Raw genomic sequence first — 15,406 nt, 5'->3', positions numbered from 1 at the left:
ACTTCTGATGCCTCTGTGATAGCATTTTTAAGAAAGGGTAGAAAACACTGTGCAACAGCTGAGAGAGAAGGGAGTGAGAAAAATGTGAGACAAACAACACTGTCAACACACAGCTCAGAGGAGGAGGGGAAGGCAGAGGTGGTCCAGGCACTAGACTAGAGGATTCCATGGACAAGACTGTGGTATGGCAGGCTGTTGCTCTGCAGCCTATGAAGGCTCACAGTGGAGCAGAGGTCCACCTGCAGCCCATAGGAAGGACCCACATTGGAATAGTTTGTGAAGAACTGTATCCCATGGGGAGGATTCCATGCCAGAGCAGTGGAACAGTGTGAGGAAGAAGGAGGTTGTTTCAAATGAAGAAGTCTAAGATGTACCATTGATCTAATCTCTGGGCAGTTAACTACACTAGTCTTCTGTATTGAACCTCATTGAAAATATTCCATTTAGCTTGAAAGGCAAAAGACTTTTTGTCAGCTACAGTAACCATCATTCATCACTACTGACACCTCTGCTTTCTGTTTTGGTAGACTCATTAACGTTTTGGGGTGTGTGCTACACATTTAAGTACACAGCTGATGACAGAATATCATCCTCCAACTAATGAGGGATGTTTAAGTTATTCATGTGCAATCAAGACCATTAGAATGATAAGAAGTCATAAAGGTAATGATCAAGCTATTTCTACTGTTCTTCATTTACTTGGGCGGAGGGCAACAACAACAACAACAACAAATCAAGCTGACTACACTACACTTACCATTTTGGCATAATACGCATTCATTGGATCAGAATACTGGAGCAAAGCATGGAACTGATTGTTCTTATTGAAGGTAATAATCTTTGAGATAGTTCCAAATTTAGAGAAAATCTAAAAAGAAAAAGATATGGACTTTCAGAAACAGTAAATAATTCATGTATACTAAAAACTGGCATTTGATACTCCACATAAATTTATGAAAATTATTTCTTTTGTAGAGCTGAACAGAAATTAAGTGAACTCAGAACTTTTGTTTCAGGTTAAAAAAAATATTAAATTACAAAGAGGCTACAAAAAAATGTGGAAAAAGAATAAAATTCTTCTAAAGATTTACCAATGACTGTTTAACTAATAGCAAGGAAGGTCAGCCCAAACAGGCATTTGTCCAATGTCTGCAGAGAAATTGTGGATAATCAAAGCTGAGGTTTCAGAAATGGACTTTCACAAGCCAGTTGAGTTGGTAACTGCAAACTCATTCATGGTGTCTACCTCTCTCTACTTCAAAAAAACTTCTTGAAGTACTTCTGCACTTAAATCCTCCAAATTTGGTGACAAAAATGACATCTTAAATTAGTTGAAGTGCCCATAAATGAATTATGTAGACCCATTGTTCAAACTAGAAGGAAAGATGCAAGATAAAGACCTACTTTGACATTTCACAGATTCACAGAATCTTAAGGGTTGGAAGGAACCTCAAAAGATCACATAGTACAAACTCCTGGAGGACTTACTCCTCTAACTAACAATTGAATGCTAGTTGACATTGAAAAATGCAAGCATTCCAGAAAAATTTTTAAAAGTTGACATTAAATACATATACACTCAAAATAAGAACGTGCACTACATGAAGGTGTCAATACAAAGATAAGCCACAAAGAATGAGAACAAAAGTATAGCTAGGACATATGCAAGTGAAGAAAAGGTGTGTCCAAATCAACAGAGGAAGAGGAAAGGTTTGGGAAGAACTAACAGTTTTAGAACCAACTGTTAGAACAGATGAAAAGTCAGGAATAGAAAGAGAGGCCTGAGACAGGACAAGCATCTCTTGACAGCCTGTCAAGCCTAGAACCACAAACACAAGACACACTGTCCTAATCCTTCATGTCTAGTTAATCAGTCTCTCAGAAACAGGATTTTTATGCTGTGGTTGTCATTTGGTGGTAGAAGATAGCACAGAAGCCCTTTTCCCTGCAATTTAAAATTAGTCATTGAGCTCCTGTTCCTAAAACACCTCCCTCTAAGAAAGGCCTAAATACAGCTTCTGAATACATGCTTTTCCATGTTTATCCACATGACTAAACAGACCTTTTTATGATCATGAAATTCAACATGTTCCTGTTTGGTTTTATATCTAAACCACACCATACATATGTATTTTGTTTCTGCAAAGGTAACACTGAATATTCTGTTTCTGATAATAATTTAAGGCGAACTGTGGTTTAAAAACAGGCATCAGTTTCTTGACAGGCAGTTGTAACTTACGAAACACAATTGGAGTTTTGGATGACAGCTTGCCTGCTAGTGTATCATACAATGCTATACTTCTCAGTATAAATTTTCATTTCCATTAACCTTACCAACTTACAAAGTAAGGTTACATTGTAGCTATCAAGCACAAAGTGCTGCTTTAATTTAATTTAATGAGACTGTCCCGTTCAGAACTGCAAATAAGCTTACTTTTCAAATATTGCTCAATTTTCTAGATCTATTGCAAAAGGAGTTCTGTGAGGGTCATTGGGTAATTCAAAGACTGAAAACATAGTACTGCTGCACTAAAGTTAACATTAATTTGATTTAAGTAAATTAACATGAAATTCCTTTTCCACTGCCAGCTTATTAAAAAAAGATTAAATAAATAAATAGAATCCACAAAAATTAGATCCAGGAGTTGTTGCACTATTCAACTTGTACAGTTCCTGTAACTACAGAAAATGTTTCTCAGGTGATTCTATGATTCCGAGTGCATTAATAAATCCTGAACAGTTGACACAGTATTTGCCTAAGTTAAATAACAAGTGAACAATGCTCACAGACACAAATGTTCAGATCACGCAAATTGATATGTCAAAGTGACAATTATTATAGTGAGCAATCAGTATCATGGGAGGCAGATACAGAGAAAGAGGAAATATCAAGAGCTAAGATCAAAAATAGCCTTGGTAAAGATCAATGATTGTTTCAGATGCTAGTAGAGCAGCAAAAATTTTACTCCAGGACTGCAGGTCCTTGTAAAAACATTCCAACTATTTTAAATTGCATTAATGCAAGAAACTGGTTATTTTGGACATATTTTTTATAGCACAAATTTACTAGTAAGTGCAAAAGCTTCAATTGTTAAACTCTTCTCAATAACTGAAATAAAAAAAGCATCAACAAATCCTTCAGCTACAATGAAATAGTCTTGTAAAGTTATTGTTTTCAAGCTTAACAGTTCTTAACAGCACAACACGATTCTTCTTCGCAGGAGTTATGGTAATGCCTTTCATAGCTACAGCCCACCACTATTCCAGGCTTTCTAACAGTAATGAACAATCAATAAACATTTCTACAAGCAACTATACTTCTATATTACATCACTTGCATTGAATTTTAAAAGAAGTGAATATAAACCCCTAAAATTTAATCCAAACTACAAAAGTTGCTCAACACAAAGAGTGTTAAAATGTTGGTCCACAAGTTTGTAACAATCAGTATTTCAGTAGCCCATAAGGTGAAACCAGAAATAACACCTCAAGTTTGTTGCTGCTTCCACAGAAATCCAAGAACTAAAAGAAATGCAAGACAATGGGAAAAGCTGAGTACAGAAGCTCAGTTTACTTTGATTTTTTTTGTGCAAAACTGATTCAAGCCGAGATTCTTACACTTAACAAGTCATTTTAAAGTGACAATCTTCACTCAAACAATTAAGGAGCCACAAGTACACTTCAGAGAGGAGGGGGAAAAAAAGTTAATGGATTTACAATGGGAACTTTGGAAAAGACTTAACTATTTCATTTTTTTTTAAGCTTCATTACCTGATGCAGCACTTCGAAAGTGACTGGGTAGACAAGATTTTCAACAATGATTTGAAGAACAGAACCTTGAACTGGAACAAGCGTGTCTTTGGCAGCAAAAGCACTTCTAAGAGGCAGCCTTCTAGCATACATATCATTCATAGCTTGCAATATATTTTGAATGGTCTGAAATCACAACACAGCAGAGACCACAATTAACTTACATTCATGTAAATTACTCATATCTAAACACAGTTATCTTAAGAAGAAAAGCATGTAAAATAGATTTAAAATGCAACATAGGAATGTATTCTATTTATCTGATTATTCATTGAAATCCCATGCTAATAGGTAAATGGTACCTCTTCCTTCCCTTCTACCTCCTCTAGAAAAAGTCTGATCACACTTTCACAGGATTACTACTTTTTTTAGTTAATCTATTACCACTTTTTAGTGCCATATAGACACCATTTTACTTTGATTCAGTGAGCTTTTGTCTTTCTAGAGATTCTCTAGTAAATTAACGTAAAGATAATACTGTAACAGACTAGCAACCCATCAGTGTACCAAAAACTATTTCCTCTGCTGTATTAGGTTTTCATTCTCTTCAGGAACAAAAGGTGCACACCTTGACCTTTTTTTGTGAACCACACTATCAATCACAGAAAACACTTTTAAGTCTCACTCCTCAAATTATCTTACTGGGACTTCGGAATTTGTCTTACATTTGTTTTTGATAGGCTTTCCTCAAAACAGTCTACCTTTGAGAGCACTGTGAACAGATGTTCCTTTCCAAACAGAGTGACTTGAAGTCATGTCTCAAACATTGCTTCCTTGGGAGATGGACTAAATATGGCACATGATACAAATGTCACCCAGTTTCAGAAATATTAATCCTGCAAAATAATCTGTACTTCAGGTCTGAACCCAGACAGTAGGTCACTAACATGCATTCAGTTGCTCTGCTAAAGTCTCTAAAATGTAAGTAAAACTCAAATGTAAAGTTAAAAGTGCAAAAAAAAAATTTTAGACAATGTTGTTTTTATAGAAGGAGAAAGTGTCTTGTACTGAGATGAAAATACTCTGAGCAATTGATACAAAAACTCTTATTAGCAAATATAAGTACACTTTCCTGAGGCTGTTACATACATCATATCCTTTAAAAAATCTTGTTATTTTATTTGTATGTTTTTGTTGACAACAAACCAATCCAGAAACCTTGGATGAGGGAAGAGATAAATAACATTTATTAGACTGACAGGTTTGCATGATTTCAGTGAGTTCTGTGTCAGTACAAATTAAAAATGAACACTGATTTTTCACACAATCACTACTTGCAACATTCTTACAGAAAATAAAATTGTGATATATATATTTTATAGTATGATGTAAGTATCTAAATAGCAGTCAATTGCAATTCATCCAAGAATACAAAAATCCAAACAGGTTTCAACTATAATACGACAGTTTGAATGTTTGATCTTGTTGTGCAAAGAGTATTTCCTTATTTACAGATCAGGATTTAAATTGCTCATCTGCTCATCTGCAATGTTCAATTCATATTCTTAAGAAAACAACTTTTAGTACTTCAAAAATACAAGGACAAAATCAATTTTGGTGTTTAGCATGAACTTATACATTAAATTGATGACTTACGAATGAAAATATCCATTTGATTTGATTCAGAGTTCTTAGAATAGACAGTCAACATTAAAAAAAGATAACACTGTTCTTGAGTTTAGCAAGGTCTTGGGCAGTGACAACACCACAAATCTTACATAAGTAGTTTACATGATCCGTCACAATAACATACATATCTGATAAAGGAAAAGCTTCAGAAGAGATGTTTTTTGGCCAGAAAGTGGTGCAGTATTTATTAGTCTGCGTTTGATCTTCCATGTGTTCTTCAGATGGCATCTATAGACCCATGATTAGCAATTAATTTTAAGAAAACACAAACATATAAAGCTGAACTAGTATGTTTTTGTTGTATCTCTGCTACTATATTACAGATAAAGTAATGGTAAAAAAAATCAGGACTAATTATTATCAGAACTCTGTTGAGAGCTGTTGCTTAATGTTAAAACTTAGTAATTGCAAAAGTTCTTTCAAAATACACTGTGAGCAAGTATTTCTAAGTAGTGTAGAGTATAATAAGAGAATCATCTACAGGAGGCTGCTTAGGACTGTTTCCAGATAGGTTTGTAACATCTGAGGATGGAGACTCCACTATCTCTCAGTACCACCACTAACTCATTCCAGTCTTTGACCACTCTCATAGTAAAAAAGTTTTTTCTTAAGCTTAAGTAGATTTTTCTGTATTTTAATCTATGTCCATTGCCTCATGCCTTGTCACTGGACAGGTCACAACCATTTTAGCCTTTTAGATCACAGTCGGGCCATCTAGATAGTAATTAAACTGTTTGTCTGTTGGGATGTTATGGGAAACAGTGTTGAAAGTCATATCAAGGTCAAGATAAATAACATTCACTGCTCCCTTCTCATCCATCAAATCAGCTATGTCATCATAGAAGGCTATCACACTGCTCAGGCATTAATCCCTTACCAAAAACCCCATGCTGACTTTTTCCAACCTCTTTCTTGTCTTTAGAATGTTTGGAAACAGTTTCCAGGATTAGTTGCTCCATTAACTTCTCAGGGACCAAAGTTAGGCTGATAAATCTTCTTTAAGATAGGAGAAAAATTTGCTTCTTACTAGTCCTTAGGAACCTTCTCCCATTTCCAAGATTTTAAGAGTGAAAATGACATCAGTGCAATGACATCAGTCAGCTCCCTCAGCACTCACAAATGCATCTCATTAGGGTCACAGACTTTTCTTTATCTGTTTTGTTTAAATGTTCCCTAACGAGACTCTTCTTTAATTCCTTCATCAAGACTTTCTCACTGTTCTCAATTGCCTGGTATTCCCTAGGGCTAGTCTTATACTACTGAAGACTGGAGAGAAAGCATTCACTAGCTCAGCCTTTTCCACATCCTTTGTCATCAGGGTCCCTGCCCCATTCAGCAGAAAGTCCACATATTCCCTAAGTATTGATTCTGCTGCTGATATACTTGGAGGAGACATTCTTGTTGGTGTTCACATTCCTTGCCAGAGCCACCTCCATGTACTTGTTGACTTTCCTAGCCACATCCTTTCATGTTCAGATAATGTTTTATACTCCTCCTGAGTCACCTGTCTACTTTTCTTGTGGCTCTTTATGTTTGAGTTCAGTCAGAATCTCCTTGATCATCCAAGCAGTCTTCCTGCCATCTTCACGTGGTTTCACAGAATCACAGAATCTTAAGGCTTGGAAGGAACCTTGAAAGATCATCTAGGTCTCATTCTTGAGCTTGAGCTCCTCCATGGTAATTTTACAGATATTCAGAAGTCCCTGACTAAAAGAAGTTACCACTTATATAACCGCAGACAGAAATTATATCTATCAGAGTCTGACTGTTGGTGTACTGCGAAGTAGTCTGTTCACTAATGTTGTGGTTTAATCCTGGTAGACATCTAAGTGTCCTACACCTGCTCAGTCACTTCCCCATAACTGTTACTTGTGAAGAAAAAATGTCCTAAGTCCAAGTGCCCCACCTTTCTCCTTCTTCCCTGTTTTCATTGCTGAGCACAACATCACATGGTCACAGACATCCCTTGGGCCAGTTGGAGTTAGCTGTCCCAGCTATGCCCCTTCCCAGCTTCTTGTGTGCTCACACTGGGTGAGAAGCACAAAAGACCTTGACACTGTGTGTCACAAACTACTATGAACAAAATTAACCTAGCCAAAACCAGTACATAACTTACATGAAATTCTATCCATTTAAATGGATATGTTATACTTACAGCCTGATGAGGTAGATGATAGGTCTGCAGTTGTTTATATTTGGAGAACTGAACATAAACAGGCTGACTTTGGAGGCGGGGCAGAGCAAGAGTATAGGACTTCATCATAGAAATAGCAGCTTCTTCAGAAGCCATTTCCAACAATGCCTGCAACCAATACATAGCAGTTTTGAGTGGTCTCTTTCTCTACAGGACAAAGCAAAGCATCAAAAAGCACTCTATTCTCAATTCCACTCTCACTAGAAAAAGATTATACGAAAGTACAGTACTGATTTGCTCGGTATTAAAATGTATTTGTGCATGTGTGTTTATGGGGATAATTGATTCAGTCTATGGGGTTTCTCACAAAGTTTTCAGTTTTAAGTAGAATCAGTAACTAAAGAAGACATGGAGTAAGTATGACATATGAGAAGCAATGCTGCTAAAAATACCACACTGCTAATGAATTTGTTAGATTTCTGAATCCAAGAGCTATCCCCTAGATAGCAGATACAAATATTGACTGAAAAAGTAGGAACAAGACACTCAACATCAATTTGTGCATTATATTAACCCAGCTCTGTGCTCAAGATCATTTTTGAGTAAATGACTTTTATGTTTAGGATTTCAGTGTTTATTCATGACATGAAGTAATCCATCACATATAAAAGGATTATAAAAACTAAGCTATTTATTTAACATTTAAAAATTAACATTTATGTTAATGACTTAATAAGGCAGGTTATGTCAAGACATATATCAAAATCACTAGTGACAAAATGTAGTTATCTGTATAGTTTTTCATAAAGTCAATATAATGTTTTGCAGTATTATTAACAAGTTACTTAATCATTATTTAATCCAAAAGTATATTAAAAATTAAAATAAAATTCAAGAAATTCTTCACATCTGAAAAATATTACAATCTTGAGCTATCAATGAAGTACTTAAACATAGATGCAATCACTTAAGACAAACACAACAGCAGAAGGGTCATAATGTGAATTACATCTTTAGCCTTGCTCTTGTAATTGAAACACTGACATACCTGATTTTTATTTTGTAGCATCAAGAGATTGGTTACTTTGCCAAAAGGGAGGCCTAACAAAATTATTTCTGCTGCAGTAACATCATTTGGAAGATGATGAAGATGAAGAACACATGAAGAGGAACATGGCAATCTCTTTTCTTTAAATTTCTTCTCATCACTCGCACTCTCTGAAATATTTTAGGAACAAGAATGGACAAGCAATGAAGCCACATTTATCACACAGTATAGATACCAAAACCCAAAAGAGATAGACTGCTGTTTCATCACTGACATTGACTTATCTATAGCTGTTTGAATTCTAAGAAAGGACAGATCATATATAACCAAAGGACAGTTTAAGATCGTTTCAATTGCTCCAAATCTCTTCTGTAAGTGGAATGTGTGGTGTGTTTGTTTTGCTTTGGGTTTCCTTGGTTGTTTTTTTTATTTTCTTGGGAGTTTCTTTTTATGTCTTGCAGACAGAGGTGCCAGTAACTTCCTCCCAAATACCTATGTAACATATCTACAAAAATGTTAACTACACAGAAGAGTAGCAAGTAGTAACTGGGAGGTAATACATTCTTTTTTTAATTACTTGTCTTTCTGCATGGTGTACTTCTTAAATAGATTCAATTGTTATCTCAAATATATTTTTTAAATTTTATTGAAAAAGCCTGCCGTCCCACATCATAAGTTTTTAAAAGTTTTTGAAAATGATAGATAGCAGTGAGTCAGGAAATCAGTAGAGATTCTAAGCGCTTTGGCAAACTGCATTTTTCTTTAACAAGCTTATTTGGATCCTGCAACAGGTAAGTGACCAACGTTTACATTTCAAGGGGAGAGGATTCAGAGTCCATTTAAACAGACCAGCACATGTAGAACAGGCATATTATTCTAGAAGCTATCACAATAGAGTAATAACTTAGTAAAACCAAAATTCATTAGCCAAACAACAGATCCCATAAGAGATTCTCCTAAACTAAACTGCAGAGGCTTATGAGGCTTGATGAAAAAAATAAACTAAGGTGAAAGCAGCATATTCAATGGAAGTTGTACTGGAGTCTAACTGCATATCAGTTAAGTTAAAGGAAGAAATGGCATTCTTTTTTTTTTTTTTACTTATGTGCCACGATCAGCTTGACTCCATCCAGAGAGATAGCTTTAACATGTGTCATGGTTTGGCCCAGCTAGCACAGAAGCACCACAACATTCTCTCACTCAGTGCCCCCCATTCAGCCCCACCCTCTTAGGATGGCAGAGGCCCCAGCAAAATGGGAGGAAAAAAAGATAAGCACAGTTGTTGTGGATTGAGACAAGGGCAGGGAGGGCTCGCTGCCAATTACAGTTCCAGGCAAAACAGACTCTAGTACTTGACTTAGAGAGGAAAGTAGGAAAGTTTATTCTACAAGGAACAGAACAAAAAGAAAAAGGGAGTAAGATAATGAGAAAATTACAACCAGCACTTTAAGATCTCCCTCCCCCATCCCTCCTTTCTTCCCAGGCCCAGCTCACTGCTCCCCATATCTCTACCTCCTCCCCCTCAACAGCTCAGAGAGGCAGGGAATGGGGGATGTGGTCAGTCTCTCACAGATGGGCTCTGCTGCTTCTCCCTTCTCAGATGAGGATGACTCCCCGCATTTTTATTGTCTGTGACACAGGGTTCCTCCCCTGGGACACAGTCCTTTTCTGGTGTGGGCTGTTCCCAGCAGCTGTGGCTTCTGCCGATACAGGGTCCCTCACACAGGACACAGTCCTTGGTGAATATCTCTGGCGTGGGTTCTTTGCCACAGTTGCAGTTTCTGCAGATACAGAGTCCCTCCCTCAGGACAAGGCCTCTTCTGGGCATAAGTTTAACGAGCTGCTTTGTCATGGGTTCTTCCCAACAGTTACCGTCTCTGTGACTATTGGGTCCCTTCCAAGGAACAAGGCCTCCTCCAGCCATAGTGATACAGACAGGGTCCCTCCCCTGGGACACGGACTTCTCCGGCCATAGTCACTGCCCCTGGCTCAGGGTTCTCAGCAAAATGAGTCTCTGCCCCTGATTTGGGGTCATTATCAAAATGAGTCTCTACCACTGATACAGGATCTTTAACAAAATGCAAATAAATCTCAGCTTCACCAGTCCTTTCTGGAGGATGCAGGGGAGTCTTTGCTCCAGCACACCTCCTCCTCTCAGTGAGGAAAGCCTCACTGACCTTAGAGTCTGCTTGGTTGCTTCTCTCACTCTTCCCACTCCTTGCACCACCACCAGCCAGAAAAGAAAAAAGGTCAGAAGAAGGAAGAAACAGGAAGAAACCTCCTCTTCCAGCTTCTTCTAAAAAGTGATCGTGGAGGCACCTAATTGGCTCAGCCCCAGAAGTGGGTCTGGCTCAGAGCTGGGGAGAGTTTCAAGCAACTTCTTACAGGAGCCATCTTCACAGCCCCTTCCTCCTTAGCAGAAAAGGCTCCATGTCAAACCATGATATTCCACCCCTTGCCTTCACAAATCGCTTTTTAAGGAAGTGTTAAAAATACACCCCTCATCCCTTCACCGGAAGTAGAAGCACAGAAAAACCCATCAGTCAGCAGCACAGTTCATGTTTTGCCCATTACTGCTCCCAATTAATATCCTTATCTCAAGTTTAATCTCCAATGCTCCAAGCCCCACAGACTATCCATACTGAGTGCCAAACATGTTGTGGTTTGGCCCAGCTAGGACAGCAGCACCACAACAGTCACTCACTTGGTGCGCCCATTCACCCTCACCCTCAGTAGGATGGCGGAGGTCCCAGAGAAATGGGAGGAAAAAAAAGATAAGCAAGGTTGTTGTGGATTGAGACAAGGGCGGGGAAGGCTCGCTGCCAATTACAGTTCCAGGCAAACCAGACTCCAGCACTCAACTTAGAGAGTAAAGTAGGAAAGTTTATTCTACTACCTACAAGAAACAGAACAGAATAAAAGCAAAAAGGAGCCATCTTTACAGTTCCTTCTGCCTTACTAGAAATGGCTTCATGTCAAACCATGACAACATGTCATATGTTGCATTTAACCTTCCAAAGAGAAACAAAAAATATTAAGTCATTTCAGATTTTGCTGTAGGTTTTGAGAACAATCTAAGGCTGAAAAGTGGTTTATACAAGTCATTCTGCATAAGCATCTTTACAGAGGGATTTTTTTTACTATTTTTTTTACTAGAAGTCTGTCAAATTCCAAGTTGGATGACTTAAGCCCCAACCATGGCAGACTCATAAGCCGAGTTAAATAATTCTCCCACCTGCAAAACAGAAAAGTCTCTTACGCACCAATTTGTTCATCAAGAAATTTTTAATGGCACCATGTGCTCAGTGTGCATTCTGAAAAATGTGAACACGAGTCACACTTGCTAGGTATGAGACTTTAAGACAAAATAAACATATTAACTTCATTTCAGCACCAAGCCATGAGAGGATATATTGTTATTAAAGTCTAATAATAAATCCTATTTTGTTAAATCTAGTTTTCAGGTTTAAAAAGGACAAGATGTCCTTGAGTTTACTACATCAAGGACTGCTTGACTAAAGAAAGCAGGAAACTTTTCCCTTTAGTTTGAGATGACAGAGTGTCACAGAAGCAATGCCTTCTGGGCTGACTCACTATCAGAGGTGACAAGATGGAGCTAAGTGGCAAGCACAGCATTTTCTCTTTCCGTTTTCACTGAGTGTTCATGAGTTTTCAGGTCAAGGATTCAGACAAAAAGTACAATGTTTCTAGAACAGCTTCAACCTGTTTACATACAGTGTGCATCTTCCATTTCACCAGCTACTCATTAGCAAACATATGTTAGCTCTAGTTGATCTAGCTTCTGAACAATGATCACCATCTGACCTAAAAACACTATTAAAATGCATCTTTTCCTAATCTAATTATATTGTTTCATGGAACTTTAGCTCAGTCACTGAATCAGAAATAAAAGCTTGCCATCGTTCCATCCCAAATATAAGTAGCTCAGCTTTTTCTAAACCATTTTCTGCTTCTTTCTTCAGCTATTGTTTGATATTAATTTTGATGTAGAGTGGTGATCATGTGTTATTTCTGGAATCTAAACTCTAAGATTGATTGAACAGTTCTCTAAAGCATGCTCAAGTCAATAATTTCTTTAATATTTGACATTTAATTGGGTGAAAGTAAAAAATGCTTTCAGATAGACAAAGATGAGTCTTATGAACAAAGTGAAATTTGGGTTCTGGTGCTACGATGGGAAATTCATTACAATCATGATTCATAAATGGTTACAAATATGTTTCCTGAGTGAGTAGCCTCAGATTAAAAAACCCAAAACATATCTCAGGTATATGACCCACGAGAGAAAAAAAGAATACTGCTAGTAAAGTAGTTTTATTAGGTAAAGAGGTGCATCTCAATACAGATTATATAAACTCCAAATGAAGTATGGAGTTACCAGTGAGAATTAGAACTGGGGTTGGATTTATTGGGAGACAAACACATCTACCTTATTTATAAGTTCAACATCATTTACACACTTTGAACATCACTATGAAGAAGCAGTGGTTGCATTGGTAGTTAACAGATGCCCCCTGAACTCAGTACAAATTTCTATTCCTTGTCAGTTGGTTTCTCCTCACAAAAATACTGTCTACACAGGCCTGAAATATATTTCAACTATTAAGTTACTGAGTTACAAGCTAATGCTGTTTCAAGGCCAGCAAAAGCCTCTGGACATGACAAAAAATCAATTAGCAGATGTATGCAACAATCTGACATATTCAAGTTAACTCCTCAGACTGCCTTCCCCACATTCCCTACTGGAAATATAGCAAATAAGTCTCAGATGCTTATCAAGGGGTCATCTGTTCCTTGCCCTATTATAAAATCAACTATTTGGAAACTGCTGCTGACAGTTGTCTGTGTCATGAGCTAGTTACTTTACTTACAGTTACATTTTACAGGCATGGGCCATTAATACTTCAAGCACATTTAAGATGCTAAGATGAAAGTATTTCTAAAGGAAGCAGTCCCAGCTTTCTTTTATTTTCAACTTTCTGTCTGATCTAAAACTACAGATAATCACATGTACTTATTGCATCTTTCTCAATGCATGGAGTGAGGCAAAGCATCAGTTCCTTTAGATGGTAGTACTAGTTTAACACATTTCAAGAAACATGTCTGTGGTTTCACACTGACCCATCACATTGCTTAAACAGACCAAATTTCCTCCCCTTGCATCTACCCAATTTCTCACCCTCTCACAAAACCACTATTCTACTGAAGAACAATTTGTACAGATATGCACTAAGCCAGGTAAAGGGAAAAAAAAGTGGTTTTTCCTACTGCTCTCTTTGCAAAATCACCACCATTCATCTCAACTCATGGAGAGATTTTGTTGGGATAAGAACTAGCAGAAAAACATACAAAACCAAATCACAGGACTGTCTGTGCTGCTGCTGCTCAAAAAGTTCTTGAAGTAGAGTAGAAAGTAATAACAAGAACATAAAAAAAAAAATCAGCTTAACTGTCACAAATCCAGATAATGTGTTCTATGTTCCACCATACTGAGATTCTGTCTCTGTAATCATGACAGCCTTGAAATACTTCAAAACAAATTCCTTTCAAATGCAAAAATAAAGGAAAATCGAGTAGTTAACGGAGAATCTGTACAGAAGGATACTTGCTTGATCATAGAAAATCAGTTTTGGAGTTCCTCAGTACTGTCACTGAATTGGATAGACTTCAGTGGCCTTACTGTTGGAGTCAGATTATAGTTCAGGCCTAGTGGAGGTACTCCAGGTGACAATAAAGAATATGAAAAAAAAATCCAAAACATTTACAGAGAAAACACACACTGTTGAAGAACTATGATGAAAATCTTTTCCATATATACCTGCAGGAGAAGTAGAACTGCTCATGGTAAAAGGCCTGTCTGTCACTGACCCCAGAAGAAAGAAACTGTTTAGGTCCAATCTAAAAAAAAAAAAAAAAAAGACAAGATTATTAGTAAACATTGTTATGAAGAACTTGATACAAAAGCACAACAACTCATGGAATTTATTCTTCCCAATAACATTCCTTTTTAATACGTCTTATCCATTACTGCTGTGAACTTATTATTCAGGAAAAAAAATGCTACCCACACAACTTTTCCATCTCAAGATGTCATCAAGTTCAGCTTGGTTATGCTTCTTACTTCTCTTACTATTTATTCTACAGTTTATAGTTAAAAGAATCGTGAATAAATGCTTACAAAAAAAATGAGCTGGCTGCAGACTCAGGGTCTGAAACACAACGTTGTTTCCAGATATAAGTAAACACAGCCATACAGAAAAGGTCAGCAATTGTGACTGGACACTGTGCACCTTGAGCAAAACTAACCCAAGTCATATTTAAATATACACGTGGCACCTTTTTTTAAACCCAATCTTTGTCCTATGAATTTGATGGTGGATCATAAGTATTTAGAAAAAATACTGAAAATCAAAGTGTATGCTTTAAAAATACCAATGCTCTGAGGCCCTAACTACTAACAGAATAGTTTGAGAACAAGTTCTTCATTCAAAAGTCAGCACCAAGCCACCAGTTAAGTCTGATTACTCTTTAAGACTGTTCTACTATACCAGTCAAGCATCAGCTTCAAAATTCCAACAAGAGATAGGGTACCACAATATCTCCGAGAGGTAGTTAAGGATCCTTAAACTTTCATCACACACTTTCACAAAAGCATTTTTGTTATATTTTTGAGACTAAGGGATTGATTCTACTGGATGGTATAAGTTGATCCAAACAGCTCCTCACCTCTTTGGTGGATGGAGAGGTTCCTATTGCTCAGATTC

At 37.1% G+C, this 15,406-nt stretch overlaps 1 protein-coding gene across 2 annotated transcripts in view; it reads right to left on the bottom strand.

Annotated features, from left to right (window-relative positions):
* Positions 1 to 14,514, bottom strand: part of PTBP3 (polypyrimidine tract binding protein 3) — a 29,584-nt gene extending 15,070 nt beyond the window's left edge. Inside the window, exons 1-5 of one of the 2 annotated variants that reach the window (XM_062017824.1) lie at positions 14,461 to 14,514; positions 8,622 to 8,791; positions 7,595 to 7,741; positions 3,772 to 3,936; positions 758 to 868 (exon numbers count right to left, since the gene is read on the bottom strand). In XM_062017824.1, the coding sequence (XP_061873808.1) occupies positions 758 to 868; positions 3,772 to 3,936; positions 7,595 to 7,741; positions 8,622 to 8,791; positions 14,461 to 14,485 (618 nt within the window). In that variant the 5' untranslated portion in view covers positions 14,486 to 14,514. Of the gene's footprint in view, positions 1 to 757; positions 869 to 3,771; positions 3,937 to 7,594; positions 7,742 to 8,621; positions 8,792 to 14,447 lie in introns of both variants that reach the window. The other variant, XM_062017825.1, reaches the window with a different exon arrangement.
* Between the last annotated feature and the right edge of the window lie 892 nt (positions 14,515 to 15,406).

Source organism: Colius striatus, chromosome Z, assembly GCF_028858725.1.
Source record: "Colius striatus isolate bColStr4 chromosome Z, bColStr4.1.hap1, whole genome shotgun sequence".
NCBI classification, from domain to species: domain Eukaryota; kingdom Metazoa; phylum Chordata; class Aves; order Coliiformes; family Coliidae; genus Colius; species Colius striatus.
The sequence above is the reverse complement of the archived record's forward strand: the minus strand, read 5'-3'. Positions and strand labels throughout refer to the sequence as shown.